Source organism: Urocitellus parryii, chromosome 3 (genome assembly GCF_045843805.1).
Source record: "Urocitellus parryii isolate mUroPar1 chromosome 3, mUroPar1.hap1, whole genome shotgun sequence".
Classification (NCBI taxonomy): domain Eukaryota; kingdom Metazoa; phylum Chordata; class Mammalia; order Rodentia; family Sciuridae; genus Urocitellus; species Urocitellus parryii.
In genome coordinates, this window is record NC_135533.1 from 99,711,317 (window position 1) to 99,734,784 (window position 23,468).

The following is a 23,468-nucleotide window of genomic DNA, read 5'->3' on the forward strand; positions in this document are numbered from 1 at the left end:
TGAACATTTATTGACCTATCATTCTACTGCCTTAGGCCCTGCCTTAATAGATACTTTTTTGCAAATTTGAATCCGAAAAGGCATTGTTTGCATAAATAGTTACAAAGGACCTATAATATCACAGTAATTATGTTTGTTGATTTCTCTGAAAAGTACCCCTCACTCCCATTCACAGATCCTCCCTTACCAGGGAAGATTAGGTTGCCAGCTTATTTTAATCAATGGTTGTCCAGTGAAATCACAATACTGCTGTCTTCCTTGTCTGTATTTGGAGAAATAACAGTGATTTAGCCTGTTTGTGTTGGAGTGTGAGTCTCTGTTTCAATGCTTATTTTGCTTGTCTCCCATTTCCCTTCTTCTTACAGATTTTTAAAAGCATTGGCTCTGATGAGACCGTCCAAGGGCAAGGAAGTCGGAGGCTGATCAGCTTTTCTCTCTCAGGTATGTGTTGTTCACCTACAAGCCTTGTGGAAAGAATGAGAATGTCAATCAAGAGTAGGAGGCCCCTTCAATTTGACTCTAACCTACAAGTTACAAGTTACTCAACCTCTCTGTTTCTTGACTTCCCCATCTGTAAAGCTAACCTAAAAAGTAATCTGCTTAGTTCCCCTTAACCTAATGAAGATAATGGAGAATTCAGTAAGTAACAAATGTAAAAGCACTTTGAGGTGATGGGAATGGAAGATGCTCTTCTGCTTTTCCTCCAAGATCAAGTGGCAATAATTGAGAGTTTACAAAGGGAAAATTGGGGAGAGCCAGGGGAGAAGCAGCGAACCCTTCCTTTGTCTAATAAAACTTCCAGTGGACCCCAGTTAATAAAACAGATAAAACCATTTCAAAAAGCACGTTCATGGAAAAAGAAGTGGAATCCAGATAAATTCTTCTAATTTAGTTCGTAGTATTTTAGTTAATAGTTGAGTAAGATAATTTTTAGTTTTTGTGAATGGACTATGGTTCTATACTATGTTAACAGTGGGGAAAACTAGATAAAGGGTGGGTAGGGCATCTGTGCATTATCTTTGCAACTCTTCTATAAATCTGAAATCATTTCAAAATTAAAAGTTTAAAAGAAGTCCTGAACAACTTTGTTTAAAATGATATATGAGACTCAAGACTTCGCATACTCCATTCCAACTCAGTGGGCTTTAAGAGAACAAAATGCCACGAAGCCCAGGGACTCCGTGGAGCACAATTTGAAAACTACAACCTTAACTTGTCAAACCAACAAATGTTACAGACCATGAATGTCAGAGATCAGAGAATAGAATAAACATAAAGTGCTTGAATACTTTATGCTTGAGCCTCCTTGGGAGATGGACAGCAATCTGGGGCTTTTCAAATCAAAGTAAGCCCAGTAGAGCAAATGAGTGTCTAAAGATCCATTAACAATATTAGCATGTGTCTGTCCAGGTTGAAAAAGTGAGGGGAAAAAAAGAACTCAAAAATTTGGTTATTACTAGATTAAATCAGACAACTTGTGACTTGTCATTGCCATGTTCTTGTTAAAATGCTTGAGAAACAACAATCATTAGTGCAATCTCCAAAAAAAAAAAAAGTAGGAATAAGGAATCCTACACAATTGTGTACAAGAAACCAAGAGGAATTTTCCCTAACCAAAGCTCCAGTGAGGTCCTATAGCCCAAGAGGCATGGCATGCAGGGCAGCAGAGCAGGAATAGGGAAGAGACAAAGTCTCAATTCCTTTGTCCCCATTTTGCTTCTGACTTGCAGACCTGAGCTCACAGACCTTCCAGAGGAAATAAAACCCTTCCACTCCAACATGCTTCACAGACCTGATAAGATATCAATGGGGGCTTATCTCCAATAGTCTCACAATATATTATTTTTCTTACACTTAATCCAAAACAGTTCCCAGCAATGAAATGTGACTGGTGACATAAAGTTGGTAGCTAAAGGAGAAAGCCTGAAATGGTAATGAAGCTCTAACGCTCAGTAGGTATATATGCGTCTGTGTGTTTATTTCACTATGTTTGTATAGGGAAAAAATGCTGCTGGAAGTATCAAAATGAATTCTATGATTCAGAGAAAGACAATATAGAAAGATCAGCTAACCTATAGCTAAGCAAAATCTGTGAAGCATCAAAAAATGACTAGATGCTGGTCATGTCTGAGTAGTTGGATTCATTTATTACAAGGACTTCTCACCAAAAAGCAATTTAGTATATACACTAGTAAATGCTCCAAATATATGGAATCAAATGTCCCATAACATATGCTAGTAAATTTTCCAAAAATAGAGGGATGTGTCTCCAGATAGACTCATCCATCCATGTTTGTAATCAGATAGAAAATATTCCAAAATTTGAAAAGATTTTTCCACATTTTAGATGGACTTTTCTCTTTCTATAATGCCCAATATGCTATTTAACCTCATTAAAACATACTTCAATTAAAATATTGCTCTATTTTATAGATTTCCAGGCGATGGGGTTGAAGAAAGGGATGTTTTTCAACCCAGACCCTTATCTGAAGATTTCTATTCAGCCTGGGAAGCACAGCATCTTCCCTGCCCTTCCTCACCATGGACAGGAGAGGAGATCCAAGATCATAGGCAACACAGTGAACCCCATCTGGCAGGCGGAGGTAAGTGCCAGGGGCCCTAAAAGGGGGTCTAAGGAACATAGCCAAGTGACTGACCCTAACCTTAAAGCTTATGTGATTTTCTCTTCTTTCATGGGGCCTTAGGTTCTGGGGGTATCCCCCTGGCTCTGAGACTTCCGGTCTTGGGAAGGAGCTGCGTTCTCTGTAGATTGCTGCTCTTAGGGATCTAATCAAGGCTGTCCATTGCAGCTGCTCTCAGTAACCTCTGATTCAGAACCTGTGCCTGCAAGCAGGATACCCTTTCTCTCTGCCCTTTGTGTGGGAGAAGGAAGAAAAGTGTATTCAGCTGAGACTTGCAGTTTCTCACAGCTCTTCCCATGCATGTGGTCTTCAAGCAAGAATGCCCAGTGGCATATGTAGCCCTCTAAACCAGTTGCACAGATCCTAAAATTATCAGGTTCCTGAGACCGGTAAATTAATGAGTCCTAGAGTATTCCTGATTGTGTTACACATCATATTGCTTGATTTAAACATATAAAATCTAATCACTTATCCATCTTGGTGGTCTGAACAGTTCCAGGCAGATTGTTAAGAGTGGTGAACAGTTTGATTCATCTGATAAGGTGCTTCTCTACTTCTGAATGTGTCTCCTCTACCTGCCAGGAGATAGGGGATTCCTCAACAAAGTCACACATCAGACTTGACTGTATAATGACTAAGTCCTCTCCTAGAGAACATGCAGAGAGTTGTCACAACCCATTTTGCTTCCTAGCTCTCAGGCTTCAGCAAACTGTGTGGATGAAGGAGCAGGGAGGCTCCAGGAAAGACAGTGGATAGAGTATAAGGCAGAGGTCAAAAGTACAGAGTTTTGCCAGGCACAGTGGTACATGCCTGTAATTCTAGAGACTCAGGAGGCTGACACAGGACAATTGCAAATTCAAAGCCAGTCTAAGCAACTTAATGAGGACCTAAACAACTTTACGAGACCCTGTCTTAAAATAAAAAATAAAAAGGGTTGGGGATGTGGCTCAGTGGTTAAGTGCCCCTGGGTACCATCTCCAACACAAAAAATAAATAAATAAATAAAAGTACAGCTTTTCAATCACACAGACCAAGGTTCAAATCCCAGCTTAGCCAGTTAAGTTTTGGAGATGTAAGAGACCTATGATCCTCTATTAGAGGCTTGGATTCTCCTCATCTGCCTGTGACGGATGGAGATGTGCTCCTGCTCATGGCACTTGTTTCAGACAAGATTACATCTTTTATTATTCAGAACAGACCCCCTCGGAGGTAGAACTTTCAAGCATCCTTGACAAGAAAATGTAATTAGATATTTGGGAGCAGACCTGTTTCATTGTCTCTTAAATTATACCACCTCCTTCCTCAGCTTAATGACCCCTCTCCTGGGCTTCACAGAAGAGCTCCATTAGAGCTCAGAAGTGGGCATAGGGGAAATAGAGCTGTACTTAAACGTGCTACTAGCTTTAGTTATCAACAGATTCTAAAACAGTGTCCCCACCATGAAATAATGAATCTTAAATCATTTTTTTTCCTTTAGTCCTGGTTATTCTCACCAATTACTTCTGGTCTCTTCACTGCATTCCTAGGGATAATACAAGATGCTACAGGAATTAATGGCATATGAAAAAAAAAAAACCTTGAGCAATTTATTTAAGACACTTAGTCATGAAGGTGTTACAGTCAGTCTTAGATTATATTTGTAAAATCCACACCAACAGGATGGTTTTTGGCTAAAATAGGTCAACTAGAATCCACTTGAAATTCTGAAATTATTTCTGACTCTTTGGTTTTGCTCTAGCAGGATATTAACAATCACTCCCTTATCCTCAGCTTTGTGTATTCATTCTAGAAGAAAAACCCTTCCCAGCAGACACCTATTGCCTGCCGCATGACCACGGCAGGATGGAAAACCTGAAGTTCCACTCTCCGGACTGTAGTAGGGAAGGCAGGAGAGAAGGCAGTCAGACACAGGTGTTGAATAAACCAGTCCAGAGTGTCTGTGGTGTTCTGCATCTTCACCCCCCACTGCCTTTCACCTCAGACCCTATGCCGGGGCCACTCTCTATGGCTGCTGTCCCAAATGTCCCAAATTCCCCAAATATGGCTTTCACACAGCCATATCTTTGGATGCTCTTTAACTCCTCTTGTGGTTTTCTAATCTTGCATCCTTAATTAACCCAACTACCAGCTTTCATGCAGCCCCGAGTCTCAGCCCACTTCCCATATGGGGCATTCTTTGACTCTCCCACCTCGGGTCTCAGGAGGACAGTGCTTCCTTGTTCAGACTGTCCTATCACAATGCCAGATTGTCTTGTGTCTTCCTCATAAGACTTTGAACTCCTCAGGAAAAGAAATTACATCTAATTCATCTTGGCATCCCTAGTTCCTGGAAACCTACTCATAATAGGTTGTTACCATCTCAAGAAATGTTCTGAAATCAAACCAGGTGGTTTGCCTTCAGAGCCTGATGTTGACCAGTTTTGTTTGTAGGTGATTGTGAATAAATCCTGGAAGAATGTCCATCACGTAAATCAGATACTCTAAGTGGTCACCACACACACACACACACACACACACACACACGCACACACGCACTTTAATTTAGGAAACATTGGTTGAATACTGTGTAGTAGAAACAGAAGCCACTGCAAGGACACAAAGATGATTGATACAACCTGTCAGATTGGAAGAAGATATTATAATGAAATAAATACCCTAATCAAAGAATGAACAAAATGCTACAGGATACAAAGGGGAGATTGCCAAGGGCCCGAGAGAAGATGTCACAGAGGATGTGCTGCTAGACTTGGTCTTGACAGAGGATGAGATGCTTTTCAAGGTGGAAAGGGGAGTTCCAGGCCGAAGGAACAGCATATACAAGTGTACTGAGGCATCCCACAAACCCCTAAGGTACCATTTAAAACTGTGTGACTTGAGCTCATGGTGTGTACGGACAGGTGATAGCAGCTGGGCTGGGCTTACTGCAGTCACACACAGTCAGCGTGGATCCACTATTCCTTACACATAAAAGCTAATGTTGGCTCCTGGGTCTTACATTGCAACTTAATGAATGAAACGATTCCCTGCTCCTACAGAATTACACAAGTCTTTAAATTTCTATGCAGGAGGGTAAGTGAGAACCAAACTGTCCCACTTTCTGTGTTTACTGACTAATCTACAAAGGATATTCAGTGAGAAATCATTGAAGTTGCAAAAATATCCCTTAATGTGCTGTTTGAATGCTAAATTTATTTCAACAGCTAATGTTGCATCAAACTCTTACACATGACTTTTTTGAATGTCTGTAACAAGTTTGAAACATTTATTTTTGCTGATTAAAACATGCTCAATCTTAGAAAATTTAAAGTTCCTATCAGAATTTTTAAATAAGAAGAGAAAACTAAGAGAAATACATATTAAGTGTAAATGCAAACTAAAATAAATTTAAAAAGAGACTTCCACATTGATGGATCTATCTCCTCTTTGTTATTATTACTGTAATTAGAAGCTATTTTCACCCAGGGAACACTCTTCTTGATTTTCAGGTCTGTTTACTTTCCTGGATGGATATAATGAGCACTTATAAGATTATAGTTATACAGAGAAGTTAAACAGAAACAGCAGCAAGTAAAGAGGCTAGGCTTCTATATTTGGAATACTCCTGTAGAGAGTATATTTAAACCTTCAAATAAAACAAGGAACTCCTAAACGAGAATTTTCAGAAATATCAAGTGAACTGAGTCAATATTAAACTATGGCCTGAGGCCATGGTGCTTATGAGCTTCCCCCTCATTCTCTTGGCCTCTGTCTTCAAGCCTCATGCATGTACTGTCAGCCCTTGCCAATCTGTCCACAGAATGAGATGAGACTGACAAGGCCTAGTTCATGGTGATTATATTCTAATGTGAAAAAAAGACACCCCTCCAAAAAAAATGAATAATAGAATTTCAGTGGTAGATAAGTAATCAGAAAGAAATAGCACACTGTTAAATGAGGTTTACATGACTGAGAGAGGCTTCCTTAGATAGCAGTGGTCCCAAGAGGCATTTCTGAATTGCTGTCACCTGAACTGAGAAGCCAGACTTGGAAAGAACTGGTTAGTTCTGCTTCTTGGACAGAGGACCCAGCTGGTGTGAAGGTCTGAGGGTTATGAGCTTGGCACGTTGAAACAAGCAGAAAGATCATCGGGGCTAGAAAACAAGGGCTGGCAGTGGGGAACAAAATGAAGTTGGAGAAGTGCAGGAGCCAACCCACTGTAAGCCATGGAGAGGGCTTGGGGTTTCATTCTAAGGATAATGAGAAGCCATTGCAGTGTTTTTAGTAGGGAAACATCATATTCTAATTAAAATTTTATAAAATCCTTCCCACTACTCTGTGTGAGGTGGATTATTAAAAAAAAAAAAAAAAAAAAAAAACATTGGAAGCAGTTGATTTATGCTTGTGGCTCTGAGGAAGCAACACATGGCACATTAACTCAAAAGCAACCAGAAAAGCTGGCTAGAATGACCTTAAAAAAGAAAAAAAAAAGCATTTGTGATGACATCAGACAACACATCAAGTCCTAGAAGGAAAGGAGTTTCAAGCGATCCCTCTGCCACTGTTCCCATTGAGAGGAATAAGAGGGTAGGCAGAAAGATGCTGACAAATGAAGAGGGTTTTTGCAGTCTCACAATGCTGAAGAGACAAAATTGAAAGTTCTAGATTCTCCAAGAGACAAGTACCCAGCAAGGCCCCAGGTTCTCAGCTGGACCCCTGGCTGACTATGGTGTAGGATCAGAGCAAATCTGTCATGGAAAACTTCAAGACAACTTACACAGCTTAGTCAGGCCCTGAATGATTAAAATTATCTGATCCCAGTGACAACAGAGACAGATCCATGCAGAGCTCATTACTGGAGTGATCAGAGATAGATTTTTAAATATGATATTATATATTTTTAATCATAAGTTAAACATAAAAAATTAAAAGATAATTTTAAAATGCCCAACTCCCTTGAAAATTAAGTTAAACAAAATTCCTTTAAAAATCTATGGGTCTTGAAGAAACTTTGATTGGACAAAGGGGAGAGAGGGAACAGGGGGCATGGAAAAATAGTGGAATGAGATGGACATCATTACCCTAGGTACATGTATGACTCCACATGTGTTGCAACCCTACATCATGTACAACCCCAGAGAAATGAAAAGTTGTGCTCCATTTGTGTACAATGAATCGAAATGCATTCTGCTATCATGTATAACTAATTAGAACAAATTAAAAAAAAACTATGAGTCAAAAAAGAAATCATGACAAAACTAGAAAATATTTTGAAGAAAATAATAATGAATATATTACATATCTAAATTTGTGGGTTGCAGCTAAATTAAAAAAGAAGAAAGACTTAAAATCAGTGACCTGAGTTTCCAGATGAATAAGCTATAGAATTAACAGAAATCAAACAGAAAGAAAGGAGGGGGAAGTTTATTGCAATAATAGTAAAGATAAATGCAGAAAAATCAATGGAATATAAACATTCATAATAGTGAGAATTGACAAAGCTAAAAAATAAACTTACATATATCAAAAAGATAATAAGATAATATTATGGACACATTTATACTAATAAATTTGAAAATCCCAATGAAATGGAAAGTCCCCAGAAAAACACATCATGCTAAACTGACACAAAAGTAGTAATGCTGAATAGTCCTGTGTCATAAAAGAAATTGAATATGTAATTTAAAATCTTTCCAAAAAGAAATCCCTAAGCCCAAATATTGTCACTGTTGAATTTTCTCAAACATTTAATGAGGAAATAAAAATAATCTTACGTAAATTCCTCCAGGGAAAAGAAACTTGTTCTTGAAACCAACAAAACTTTGATACCAAAATCTGAAAACATCAAAGAAAGTAAATTAGAACCCAAAATCTTTCATGAAAATCAATGCAAATATTCTAAATAAAATATTAGCATATTGAATTCAGCAACATAAAAAAAGCTAATATTTCACCAAATTGTGTTTATTCTAAGAATAGAAGATTAACATGAAAAATTCAACCCATATAGCAGTTTCCAGTGTACCTGTCACTGGGTACTTGATAAACTACAGAAATGTATTGCTCAGAATTATAGAAGCTAGAATGTTTGGGATCAAGGCACTGGCTGTTTGCTGTCCACTGAGAGCTATTCTCTCTGTTTCCAAGATGGTGCCTTGCTGCTCTGTTCTCAGATGGTGGAAGGCTGAAGGGCAAAAGATCTTGCATGCTGTCCGAAGTCTCTTTGATAAGGACAGTAGTCCATTGCCATCATGACTTAATCACTGCCTAAAAGGCCCCACTTCTCGGTACTATTGCCTTGGAGTTTATGTTCCAACTGTGAATTTTGGAGTAATGAATCTAACAAAAAATGAGGAAGATCTACTGAGCACTATTACATTTGCTAAGAGAAATTTAAAACAGCATAAATAAAAAGATAAATGTTTAAGTCTTAGAAAACTCAATGTCATTAAGTTGTTGATTCTTCCCCAAATTGATCTGTGGATTCAGCAAAATACCAATCAATTTCCTAAGAGATTTTTGGGTTTGTTTTTGTTTTGTTTTGTAGTGCTGGGTGTTGAATCCAGGGTCTCATCATGCCAGGCAAGTGCTCAACCACTGATCTATATGCCCTATCCCCTAGAAGGTATATTTAATGTAACTTTAAAAGCTGCTTCTAAATTTATATAAAAATACAAAAGGCAAAGAATAGGTAAGGGAAAAAAGCAGAAGAATTTACAACAAATAAACATAAAATTACAGGAATTAAAATGGTGTGTCATTGGCACAGAACAAATTGCTGATTAAGTAGAATCCAGAAATAAATGCACACACATCCCATCATTGTTTTATGACAATGAAGATACTTAATATAATAAGAATGACTTGTTCAGCAGGGTGCAGTGGCACACACCTGTAATCTCAGTGGCTCAGGAGGCTGAGGCAGGAGGATTGCAAGTTCAACGCCAGTGTCAGTAAAAGCAAGGCATTAAGCAACTCAGTGAGACCCTATCTCTAAATAAAATATAAGATAGGGCTGGGGATGTGGCTCAGTGGTTGAGTGCCCCTGAGTTCAAACCCTGATACCAAAAACAAACAAAAAATAAAACCTTGAAAAAACTATTCTGAATCCATTATAAATCTAGATATGAAAGCATAATAACAGAGCTTCTAATTAATAAGAAAACATATGGGTATGCCTTCATGAACTTAGGGAAACAAAAAAAATTCTTAAATAGAACATAGAAAGCATTAAATAAAACAAATAAAATTTGATTAATTGGATGACAATAAAATTATGAACCTTTGTTTATCCAAACTCTACATTAGGAGAAAGCTCCAGAGTAGATGAAGATATTGAGATAAAAACAGGGGTCAAAGCACTGATAGCTAGAACACACATATCACCCCCAAAAAAATCAAAGAGAAAAGGACAGAAACCAACAGAAAAATAGACCAAAGTCTTGGCAGGGACCTCACAAAGGAATATGTCCAAATGCCAATGACCATGTGAAAAGGGCTCAAGTGAACATTAAAAGTGCCTGGGGATACCCAAAGCACCCCCACCCAAATGGCTGAAAGGAAGAGTCACAATAACTAATCTGGTGAAGTGTTACCCACATGAGGCTCAGCTGACAGGAAGGAAGGAAGAAGAGAAGACATTGGTTGGGGCCAATTTCAGAAGCCAGGTGGGAGACCATGAACCTTGGATCAGGCTGGTAGCAGCAAATATGGAGACACGTGTGCATACATATAATTAGTTCTGGTACCTCAATTTTGGCTCCCAACTTATCTCCCTACAGTGCACTTAAAATAAGGCTCCAGCATATAAAAGGAACTTTGCACAGAGCGTGTAGCTCAAGGGCTGCCTCTAGTGCTGGTGCTGGCTGTGAGATGATAAAATATTTCCCTAAAATTACCAAACCACTGCCCTGACAACCTGCAAGGTCAAATATAGGCATAACCTCATAAGGGTAAGAGTTGGCCCTAGACCTTTAGAGCATACTTCCAGAGGCCAAGCTGCTCATCAGAGTTATATACCAGTAGATTCCTTGCCAGAGTTATCACATTTAACCATCCCAACAACATCATGAGTAAATCAGGCAGGGAAATTGCCAAAACTTGATTTACAAAGCAGAACAAGCAGGTCAGATTAGGCTGAAAGTCCCATCCCCTAGAGACAAATATAAGAACCTGGCCAAGGGCCTTGATCTCCAGGATATTAGGAGAATTGCTAAATGATTGCTATAATCAACCAGGCCTAAAGAGTTTTAACCAAACAATGATTGATTTAAAGTAGATTGTTAACTTCAGTCCTGATGGATTAGACATTGAGACATAATTTAATCATAAATTAGATTGCACTTTTGACCCTTGACAAAGTAAACATTGTTTATGTCTATAACACTAATAAACACAAAAAAATAATGTTTATGGAAGAAAAGCGTTCTCTGAAGTGCACAGCTAGTATTGGCAGTAAGTGTGTAAGAAACCCTAACCAATAGCACTATTTCTCTAAAATGGTAGTTTTTAAAAAATGGATTTAAGTTCCCCAACATAGTTGTTTTATCAGCTTTTCCACCATTGCAACCAAAAGACCCGACAAGAACAATTTTAAGGAGAAAAAGTTTACTGGGGGAGCTCACAGTCTCAGAAGTCTCAGTCCATAGACAGCTGGTTCTATTCCTTGGGGCTTGAGGTGAGGCAGAACATTATGGTGAAAGAGTGTGGTGGATAAAGGCAGCTAGGACACAGCATTACAAGCAGAGAGAGAGCTCCACTCTTCAGAGACAAACTATACATCCCAAAGGCATGCCCCTAGTGACTCACCTTCTCCATAGCTAAACCATAATAATAACCATACTTTATTACAAAATCAGGTCTTTCATTGATAAAAACAGCTGCTGAATTCTTTTATAAAAAGCACCCATGAATAGAACACCAACGTAACTAAGGGACATAAATCCATTTTACATGGAGTGGGAGACCCAAATTATGTGCCTCTTGTCCCCACAGTGAGTCCTGAGGTTCATGCACTAAACTCAGGGAACATAATTTGATGTTCACTAGCTAAAGGATTTCTTGTACTTGCCAGTTAGCATCATTTTTCAACATCTAAGGAAGATAAAAGTAAAGATTTTGAGAGCAGCAGTAAAACCCAGTATCTAGTCAAAGAATTTATGACAACCATTCCTAATTCTTTGTGGTGGAATAGAGTGAACTAGGTTCACTCTATTGAACTTAACTCATCCATTCATAGGTCAGTGATAGGTGGCAGCCAGCTTATGTGGCAGAGCGGAGCAAGCCCTGCATATCTCTTCCCAACTCCACATTTACTGAAATCAGCCGTGGTGGGAATATTGACACCGTACAAATTGGCAAACACTACAAATCAGAGCTAGAACTGGGTGTCTAGTTTACTAATTGAAGTAAGTTCAACTAAAGCCCAGTATTAGAAATGACATCCCTTGGGGATGATACCAAAAATCAAAGGTGGAATTAGAATCAGGGGAGAGCAGAACTATGTGGATTTCCAAGCATGAAGACAAAGAGAACCAGATACAAGTAGAGCCAAAGGAGGATCTAGGAACAAGGAAAGCCAGGAAGAATCAGGAATGGTGGTGCAGGTGGGAGGAAGAGAAGGCAACACCTTTCAGAAATGGTATGTTACTGTCTTTAGCATAGAGAGCCAATGGGGACTAAATCACAGAAACAGCCAAATCCTGTGGATTCTCCTTCCTTACTCATTCAACAGAAATTCCATTTCAGCTGGGTTTATCTCTGACTGCTTTTCCATCTTTTGGGGGCCCTACTAACAAGTCCTATCTCTGTCTCCATCGGATTTGTTTTGCAAGGGGTAAATGACTATGTCACAGTGACAAATCTCAAGTCAGGTCAGGCTTTACTCTATATCACTTTCACATATTTTTTTCAATGCTATGTGTTACAAGCCTAGAAAAAAAGTTAATAGAATATGAATAAGAACAAATAGAAATAGCAGTCCTTTTCAAGGTTAAAACATTAAGAAAAATCAATAGCACTCTTGACATACCATAAATTACTTTTAAATTGCAATTTTGTAACAACTGAATTAGTATGTTTAGGTTATTGAGTTCATGTATTACAAATTACCACTATAGTAATACCATGATTAATTAGCTAATCTCTCACATTTTGGGGATTTTAAAAAATTTAATACACAGAGTGAGGTCTTAAGAAGTTATTATTTATCCTATAAAAGTTTTGGCAAACTTAGAGGTGATTAATTGCACCTATCCTTGACTAGAATATTATTTTTAAAGAATGCATTAATGGGTATAACTTAGTGTATTTGTAAGTGAGAAATAACAGAAGTAATACCGTACAAGTAGTACAGTGATTTACAGAGTGATTAAAAGGGAATGTTAAGCAGATAATGTGGAAGAGAAGATGGCAAATTCATAGTGATGGAGTTAACAATAAGCTTTCAAACCTAGCTAATGTAACCAAGAGAATATGTGAGAAAGACAGTCAGGGCAACTGAAATCTCACTTACACAGACCTTCTTAGAGTACTACCTGTTTCTGAACTTGAACCTCATGCTTGGCATCCCAAAATTCAGATTTTTCAGTACCAGGCATGATTAATTCTAACAAATTATGTTGTAATTAACTGAAACTAATTTATAAAGGTAATTAGAAGTACCAGAAGTCGGGAACAAAAAGACAAATAAATTATGATCTCACCATTAGGAAATCTTTAAGAAGTTTTTAAAAGTTTGATTTCATAGTGTAATTTGAGAAAAGAGGGTTACCAGATTGAACCTCTGAAACTATGAGCTAACATAAACTTTTCCTTCTTGTAGGGTCTTTTGATCACAACAACATCAACAAAAGAGCTGACTAAAAAAGATTATTGATAGATATCTGCTTAATTGTGCAGCCTCAATTCTATAGGGTAATACCATAATCAGTTTTAAGTTTTTTTTTTCCAATAACTGCATTTAGTTAAGCTCAAAGGTCTCTGAATGATGTCTTAGACACATACCGTCACCTTCTGGTCACTTTTAGTTATAAATAACCCAATCAAGTCTCATTTTATATTCAATGTAAATCTCTTTTCTGTCTGAAATTAGCTTTCCTCACTATGACCAAAGTGACCGACAAAAGCAATTTAAAGAAGGAAAAGTTTATTTTGGCTCTGAGTTTCAGAGGATTCATTCATGGCCAACTGGATCTAAGGCAGAAACATCATGGTAGAAGGGCATGATGGAGGAAAGTTGCTCAGGTCATGGCAGCCAGGAAACAGAGAAAGGGGCCAAGAAGATAAATCCTCTGGGGTATGTCCTAAGTGACCTACATTTCCAGCTAGGTCTTACCTCCCAGTAGTCCATTCAGCCATGAATGGATTAATTCACTGAAAAAGTCAGAGCCCTCCTGATCCAATCACTTCCCCAAAACCTCATTAGTGAACATTGTTATACTAGGGACACATAAGACTTTGGGGAACATTCCAGATCCAAACCATAACATCCCTACTATAGACCAGGATTATGATTTGAGACTCTTGGAGAGGCAAGAGGACATTTTCCATTTTTTTTCTCCTTTGGGGTTGTGACGGGAATGAGGGATCCACCTCACTTTTTCTCTGTAAGAATAATAACTGTTGCTATTAACAACAGTTAATAACTGTTATTGGGTCTGTCCAATAACAGTTAGTTAGAAAGAGAAAAAGTGAGTCAGAGATTTTCTCACGTAATAGGCTGCCTTATGGTACAGAGAACAGTAGGGTAGCTGGCCCTATTACTGACATATCTGTTTAGATATGGGCACTTTAGATATGGGGCACAATCAGGAAACAAAGAGAGCTCTACTCACAAGGGACAAAGCATAGTCCCGAAAGTAACAACACCCCCAACAACCTACTTCCTCTAGCCATACTTCCTACTAACAAAAAAAAAAAAACCTTAAAGTAAGATTAAGTTTATACATAAAATAAATGTCAAACATCTTGCATACCCAATAGAAGAACTTAGGAAAGATCAAGGGTCTTCTGATATCAGAGGAGGAATCATAGAGATAGTACCCAGCCTGCAAGATATATTTTGGTGTTTTTCATATGAACTCTGTTTTTGATTTGCAGCTGGTTTTTCCATTATCTGTGTTAATGATAATTTATTTTCTTCTGGTATCTTTGTCCAGTTGATATTAAAGATATCTTAACATCAGAAAATTATTTGGGTAGCTGTCTCTTTTGTAAACTTTTATTGGGCAATTGATCTGTCCCAAGAAGTTTTAGGAAAATTTACATGTAAGGTAATCTGGGGATAAGATATTTGATTCTCAATTCAAATATTTAATGATTCTCAATTTATTCAGGATTTTCCATCTCCTCTTGAATCTATTTAAAACATTTTGTTTTTCAGAAAGTATGTATTTTCTATTTATTTTTAAATTTTTTTATAATATGCTAAAGACATATGCTATACTTCCAAATATATACCAACAACCATGCTTTTTATATTTATGATATATCTCTTCTTAATCTGATGCCTTGGTTTATGATTACAATATATTAAAAAAAATAATTCTGAAAAAAGTCCCTGAAAGTCTGTGGATGGAAAACTCTCCACATTTTTGTATATTTGAAATATCTTGTGTGTCATGAGGCTGATACAGGAGGATCTCAAGTTCAAAGCCAGCCACAGCAAGAGTGAGGTGCTAAGCAACTCAGTGAGACCCTTGTCTCTAAATAAAATACAAAATAGAGCTGGAGATGTGGCTCAGTGGTCGTGTGCCCCTGAGTTTAATCCCTGGTACCCCCACCCAAAGAAATAAAGAAAATATCTTTATTTTTAATTTACTCTTGAATGAGAGTATAGTGGGCATAAACTGAACACACTGAAGTTTATAACTGACCACAAAATATCAGTTTCCCAAATTGTGATCTGTACAACATTAGTCAACCACGATACTCACACACACTCACACACACACACACACACACTCGAGCAAAGGGGAGTGTCACCTGTCAAATATGGAAACACTGAATAATATCTCACAGATTCACTATGCATATTTGCATAATTAAAATCTTTAGTTACCTAATAGTAAAAAAATCTGATTCACCTTACTTAGCACTTATCAATGTTACAAAGAAATCAGCTTTGGAGATTCTATAATACACTGAATTAAACACTATCAACAAACAACTTCATGTTTGTTCTAGAGGTATCTTCATTTGCTGTTTACCCTAATTTGGACTATTGTGTTAGGTTTCTATCACTACATAACAAATTACTGCAAATTTAGCACTGGCAGCCATTTATTATCTCACAGTGCTGTAGGTCAGAGTCTGAGTTCTCAGGATCTCAGGGCTGAATCAAGGGATTGACCAACCAGTGTTTTCCTCCAGGGGCTCGTCCAGTGAAGAGATTGCTTCCAAGATCATTCACATTGCTGGCAGAATTGAGATTCTTTCTGGTTATTGGCCTGAGGCTGTTCTGTGGTCCTTGCCAGTTGGCCCTCTCAGTCATCAAAGTCAGCACAGGGTGGAATAATCTCCCTTGCATAGACTTCCTCTCACACTCTCTCTAACTTCAGAAAGGGCTCAGTCTTTTCATCTAATTAAGTCAGGCCCATCCAAATAATCTTCCTTCTGCTTGCTCAGTAACCTATTTATGGTGTGGCATTCAACACATTCACCCTTGCCTACACTCAACAAGAGGGGGTTATGTTATACAAGGTATGTACACTCGGGGCAAGAGTCTTGAGGGCTTTCTCCAAATTCTCTCACATTTATTATCCTGCAGTGCCAACCTGTGTCAGTGGCCACACCCACACCCAAATGAAGAGCTTTCCTTTGCTTTATTTTAGAGCAGTCTATCACTATACTATAATCCTTAGCTATTTCTGCTGGAATAATACCTGTTGTGTCCTGGGCAGTGAGTGTACCATATAGAAAGCATAGAGGAGTAGATTTTAGCTCACCACAATCTTGAACTGTGTGCTACTCCTGCAGTAGCAATACTGATGTGGAACTACCTCAGCAAGGAGCCATTCCTTCATTTATCAACATGTTCAACATGCATGCAATTTTCTGTGCACAAAGAGCTTTACTAAATACAAATACCACATGTACATCTTCATGATCCCAGGAAAATCAATATAAGGAGAACTATGCAGGGGATACTAAAGCAGCAAAAGAACATCTGTTCCTGTCAGAAAGGGCTCCACAAAAGAAGTTTAATTTGAATGGTTTCTTTTTTTTTTTTTGAAGGATGAATTGGGAGTTTAGAAAGGCAAAGAAGTTGAGAAATAACAACATCTACATAACTACGAAGTTTGTGAAAATGTGTGAAAAAATGAGGTCTTCAGAGAATCACTGAAATAAATAAAACCAAAAGGTAGGCAGGAACCAGGCATATCATTAGGAAATACAGATTTTATTCTGTAGGTAGTCAGAGGAAGCCATAACATCAGAGAACAGAATGATCAAATTTGTATTTCAGAGACAATTTTATTGGTGACTGTAAGAAAAAAGCTGAACACAGGGGACCAGTTAGGAAGATTCTGAGACAGTGGTGACCTAGTCACAGGTTTTCATTTGCTTTTATTCACTAGGAGAAAAAAAGAAACATAAACTTTCCATGTTTTGGCAGAGCAGTGTTCACCATGCAAAGTAGTAAGATTCTCTGAAGTTACAAGGTTCTTCTCTCAGTAGGATGGTTTCTGGCACTTTCTTCCCAGGAGAGAGTGAAACTACATCCTACTTAGAGGGACAGGTCTTCCTTTACATCCTGACTCCAGTGGCATAGCTTCATATTATAAAGCCATGTTATGTTGTTATTGAGAGAGAAAAAAAAATTGCTCCTGATTCAATTACTAGTTGTACTAATGGAGTTGTCTGTCTATTGTTATCCTTAACATTCAGCAGGACTATTTTTTGAGAGTCATCTTTAAATTCAATGAATAGTGCCACCTGAACTGAAAGTCAAATAGATTGTAAGGCTCTAAGGAAGGGTAGCTGCAGTTTGCATGCTCCATTTGCTTCTTTCCTGCTCTATCTGCTCCTTGGAGAACACTTACACAGGAAGCTCCAAGCCCAGTCCTTTTAACTTTCATTAGTAGCAAATAATAGTGCTGGCTGAATGGTACCACACAGCCTCTGGAGAACAGAAATGATGTTTTATTTTCACCTCTTATGTCTGGCTTTGAGAGAGGCAAAATTAGATGCCACTCAAACTGCATTTCAAGACCTATGTCATATAACAATGTCAAGAGACACAAATTACAAGAATTTAAAGATCTTAATTGACTTTATTTTCAATTCTAGAATTGAGCAACATTTCATTCCATCAAATTGAATGTGTTCCAATGAGTCAAGCAAAAGAAGTTGGTTTTACAGACAGAGAAGAGCTGAAACGGACAGAAACAAAGAATAAAAAGCAAATGGTTCATTTAGAAGTTACATTCCATATAAAGTGGGAACAAGGAAACAGAATACTAGAAAATTGACTAACTAACATTCAGTTACTCCAGGTTACTTTTTTTGTAAAGATTTAAAGCAGAAGGAATTTGTCATGCAAATTGAAACTGGCCTGTTTGGGAATTTTGACTGTTATCTCTTTCCTGATTTTTTTGAAAGGTCAGAAAACTTAGTTTCAGTTTGACTTCAAGGATGAGGTGACTCCACTTTTATTTTTAGCCCAGTCCATTGGGGCTCAGTGAAGGAGCTTAGTCTAAAACAATGGCCTCTTCTAATTTTTGTCTAACAACTGGGACCACTTTTACTCCACACTATGAGGCATTTAATCTTGGCTTCTAATTAGTCTTAGTGCCCTCAGCCTCAATCTACTCAACATTATCCAGACCAAATCAACTATTCTTATGATTTTTAAAAAATTCTTACCCTTTCCTGACTTTCAGAAATTTATTAGTGGACATAAATGTATTGGTATACTTCTACTCTCTGAGACTAGAGTCATCCTTTCTCATACTCCTATCTAAGGGGCTAAAAGAATATTTTCCAAATCATGTTTAACATTTGAAATTTGAAAATTTCCACAACCATCTTCTCATTTCTGATTATGGTATTACCTTCACAATGATGTCCCTTTTGTCTTAGCTACACTGAAACAATGTTGGGTTTTATTCTTTACTCTGCAACAGCCAAAAAAGACCTTTCTATCTATGGCACTGTCTTCATTGTATTCCATAAAATTTAGAATCAGATCAAATTAGGGATCTGTCATATAAAAGTACACTGTCATATAAAAGGTTCAGATTGCAATATGGGAGCTTCAAACCAATTGGTCACGAGTTCCCTTACTGCAGTTACAGCATCATTTATAAAGCAATAAAGAATAAAATATTTTGACTTTTTCATGATTAGTGATATGCATTTTTAATTTTGAGAGCAAACAGAGCTTTTTAAGCTGATTTGTCTAGAGCCAATTGGTTTAATTTCTCTGAATCATGCTGACAAGGATCTAAAACTTTTCTTTTGTATTTATGATCAGAGACAGCATTTCAGAGAACTCAGGATGACCTAAGTTCTAGTTTTATGGTTATGAGCCATTGATCTTGGAGCATATCTAAACTATGGCCTCCCTTTTTATTTTTCTTTAACAAAATTCAGGACCTACAGTTCTTCCAGATTATCAAGGTCTATATATGTGACTGATAATTTCCTTTATCTCCCCAATCTCAATGACCTACATTTCCATTCACCATCATCTGTCCATTTCATTATTTATACCCTAGATCTTTCCCAAATATCACAAGCTTTCCAGTTTTTTCCTAACAATCCAACCTCCCACATCTAAGCCCTGATTTCCATCACTCTGTTCCTTGATTGCTTGGGGGCATTCATTCATTCAATCTTCTCTTCATTCTTTGCTATCAGTCCTCCAACATACCTCACCCTTAGGAATTCAGTCTTATAAATCTGTATCTTCTTCCTCTCCCACACAGCTCCCACTGACTTTTATCCTTGTCCTCAAATTTGCCACCCATTTCTCCTTGCCTGCCAGGCTTGCTCCCCATTTCTCACTTGTCTTACCTGATCCACCTCCTCCAGGCCTGACCCATCTATGAACCACCTTCTCAACACACACACACACACACACACACACACACACTGATGTCTCCAAAATGCATATCTGATTATGTTATTTGAATTGTTCCCAGATGCCTTTGGTATTAGTCCACACTCTGACCAGGAGGCTCTTCATGATCTGGAGTCTACGTATCTATTCAGTTTCATCTCACAATTCACCCAGACCTAGTAAACCTCCCATAGTTCCCTTAGGGACTCATGCACTGTAAGCTTCTGCCCTTTTCCCATGGCACCCTTCTGCCTGGAATGTTTCCCCTTCCCCTTTTTCACCCCACAGATGCTTACTCATCTGTTAAGGTTTGGAAAGTTAAGGTTCTAGAAAGTCGACCACCTGTTCATCAGACTACTCCCCTCCACCAGTACCATCTCTCTTCTCTCTAACTAGGCCCTTCAGGTAGTTACTCTGCATTTATTTCACTAAATTCAATTTATGGAAATTCTACAAGACCTACCTCAGATCCTTTTTAAAGCAAGATGGAATAAAATAAAGCATTTTAGTCCCATATCTTGGAACAGTGGTCCTACTACCTCTCTGGGAAAACTGAAGTCTATGCAAATTAATGTTTCTCAACAAGAATGATTTTGTCCCCAGGAGGACACTAAGCAATGTCTGAAAACATTTTTGGTTGTCACATCTAGGGAGGTATTACTAACTTCTAATGAGTAGAGATCCAGTCCCATCCACAGCCATTAATAAGAATACAACACAGAGGGCTGGGATGTAGCTCAGTGGTAGATGGCCACTTACCTAGACAGGCCCTAGTTTCAACCCTAGTACCACAGAAAGAAAAAAAAGAAGGAATGCAAAGCAACAAACTATTGGCCTGCATGTACCAAATGCCCCTAATGCTCAGGCTATTTCTGGAAGGCAGTGTTCACTTCTGGACTTCAGTGAGTTCAGCTCCTGTTGCATATGTGTAGGTGTGTGGGTAACTAGAAGGAAGATAGAGCAAGAAACCAATCCCAAAGGGCAGTCCTGTTCCCTGTGATGGAGGTCCTGCCCCTTCCGACTTCAGAAGCCTCCTTCTTCCACAGACTTAGTGCTTTGGAGCTCCCAGGGGCCTGGTTCCAGTGAATGGACTCATCATCCGCTTTCATGTGCCCCATGAAGGGAACTGGGAACCCTCAAGGGGCCCCTTCCAACAGAAAAAAAAATCCCACATGATGAGGACCAGGGAAATGTACATTACCAATGGGTGTGTCACTTGATGGTCTGTAGTTACCTCACAGATTCTGACCTCAGAACAAGAGACACGGGTTAGACCAAAGCCATCGCTTTTGACATTGTTAAAGTCACTTGATATACACTAAAAGACACACTTTGAAAGAGGTTATCTATTGTCTTGACCAGTATATTATGACTACACAATTACATGAGGAGAAACAAAAATATATATTGTTCAAATGATCTTGTAAAAGACTCCTTTGGGATGCCAGCCTTTTCTGTGAGAGAAATATGGTGATCTGCATCAACTTGGTAGCAGTCAATCAGCAAGAGCCATCAGATTCAGGCAGATCTGTGAAAACAAATACAATATGGCCAATGTCACTCCTCAGCAAGTCCCCACTCCCTCCCTGCCTCCAACCCCTTAGTCCACCTTGAAGCTGGGAGTGATCACAAATACCCTGTGCAAGAGCCAACAGAAGTGAAATCATTTTTATATTTAATTTCTTGAATATCTATCTCATCTAGAAAGAGAACCATTAGAAGAAGAATCAGATGAACTTATTGGAGAACCACAAAGGAAGTACTACAAATCTGATAAGATTCCCTTTCTTTTGATGAAGGTCTGGTTCTGTGTGGAGAATGTTGTGGAAGAAGTAGTAGCGGTGTATCAACAGAAACACCAACAAATCTGAATTTTTTATTATGTTCTAAGTGAACATTCAGGTATTTGGTTGGATCAGAATTTACTTTCAGATCAATTCAGTGTAGAATTTGAAGTTTCACCTCTCAATTCAAAATATTTTATTGATGGACAGGAACTCTCAAGGAAAGATGATGAGGTATACAACTCACCATGTTATGAGGCAGGAGGTTTGATGAAAATTGATTTGTAGAAGATGCTGAAACTTCTTTAGCTGACTACTGGAAATGAACTTTATGCAACCAAACAAATCCTTCCCTTCTACCACTCTGCACCAGATGTTGGGCCCTTTGTGAGAATTGGTTTCCTGAAGAGAAAAGGGACAGTAAAGGGGAAATCCCTGAGAAAGCCCAATATAAGCAAAAGAAAACTCTAAACAAACAGAAGAGGTCTTTGATAGTCTCGTCTAGGGAAAAAAAAAAAAAAACCTATAGTAAGTAATTCCAAAGAGTCCTGTGTTCAGGAAAATAATGATAAGATCACATGTGCCTCCCAACTGCAAGAAAATGAGGGCTACTCTTAGCCCTCACTTCCTTCTTTTCCCCTCATTGTTTTTATTGGTGCATTATAGTTGTACACAATGATGGGATTTGTTATTACATATTTGTATTTCTCCGATTGTTAATGATGTTGAACGTTTTTCATATATTTGTTGGCTATTTGTATTTCTTCTTTTGAGAAATGTCTAATTCATTTGCCTATTTATTTATTAATAAATAAAATTATTTTTGATGTCAAATATTTTGAGTTCTTCTGATATTCTAGGTATTAATTCTCTGTCAGAAGAGTAGGGAGCAAGAATTTTCTCCCATTCTGTAGTTCTCTCTTCATGTTCCTAATTGTTTCCTTTTCTATGCAGAAGCTTTTTAATTTGATGCAATCCCATTTATTAACTCTTGGCATCATTTTCTGAGATTTAGTGATCCTATTGAGAAAGTTGTTGCCTGTGCATTAAGTGGGAGCATTGACCCTACATTTTCTTCTAGGAGTTGTGTAGTTTCTGGTCTAATTCCTAGGTCTTTGATCCATTTTAAGTTGATTTTTGTGCAGAGTGAGAGTTAAGGGTCTAGTTCCATTCTTTTGCATATGGATAATCAGTTTTTCCAGCACCATTTGTTTAAGAAAATAAATGTCTTTCTCCAATGTATGTTTTTGGCACCTTTGTTAAGGGACAAATGACTATATCTGGTGAGTTTATTTCTGTGTCTCTCTTTCCATACCATTGGTCTATGTGTCTGTTTTTATGCCAATACCATGCAATTTTTGTTACTATAGCTCTGTAGTACAATTTGAAGTCAGATATTGTGATGCCACCAAAATTGCTTTTTTGGCTTAGAATTGCTTTGGCTATTCTACATCTTTTATTCTTCTAAATTCTTTTTTTTTCCTAGTTCTGTGAAGAATGTCATTGATATTCTGATGGAGATAGCACTGAAGCTGTATATTGGTAGCGTGACCCTTTTAACAGTATTAATTCACCCTATCTATCAACATAGGAGGTCTTTCCAACTTCTGAGTTCTTCCTCAATTTCTTTCTTCAATGTTCTATAGTTTTCAATCTAGAAGACTTCCATCTCCTTGATTAGATCTATTCCTAGGTATTTTATTTTTCTTTGAGGTTACTATGAGTGGTTTGTTTTCCTAATTTCTTTCTCAGCAAATTCATTGTTGGTATATGAGAAAGCTATTGATTTTGTATGTTGATTTTATAACCTGCTACTTTGCCAAATTTGTTTGTTAGCTCTAGCAGTCTTTTGGTAGAGTTTTTTGGACTTCTAAGTAAAAGATCTTATCATCTGCAAACAGTAATAATTTGACTTCTTCCTTTCCTATTTTCTTCCCTTTTATTTCCTTCTCTTGCCTAATTGCTCTGGATAGAATTCTAGCACTATATTAAATAGGAGAG

At 37.9% G+C, this 23,468-nt stretch overlaps 1 protein-coding gene and 1 pseudogene across 1 annotated transcript in view; both read left to right on the forward strand.

The window, feature by feature from the left end:
* Hecw1 (HECT, C2 and WW domain containing E3 ubiquitin protein ligase 1) overlaps window positions 1-23,468 on the forward strand; it is a 287,449-nt gene that overhangs the window by 132,350 nt on the left and 131,631 nt on the right. The window contains exons 5-6 of the mRNA XM_026410640.2: window positions 366-441; window positions 2,434-2,603. Of these exons, the coding sequence (XP_026266425.2) occupies window positions 366-441; window positions 2,434-2,603 (246 nt within the window). The remainder of the gene's footprint in view (window positions 1-365; window positions 442-2,433; window positions 2,604-23,468) is intronic.
* On the forward strand, window positions 20,856-22,085 carry LOC113198073 (E3 ubiquitin-protein ligase Mdm2-like; annotated as a pseudogene).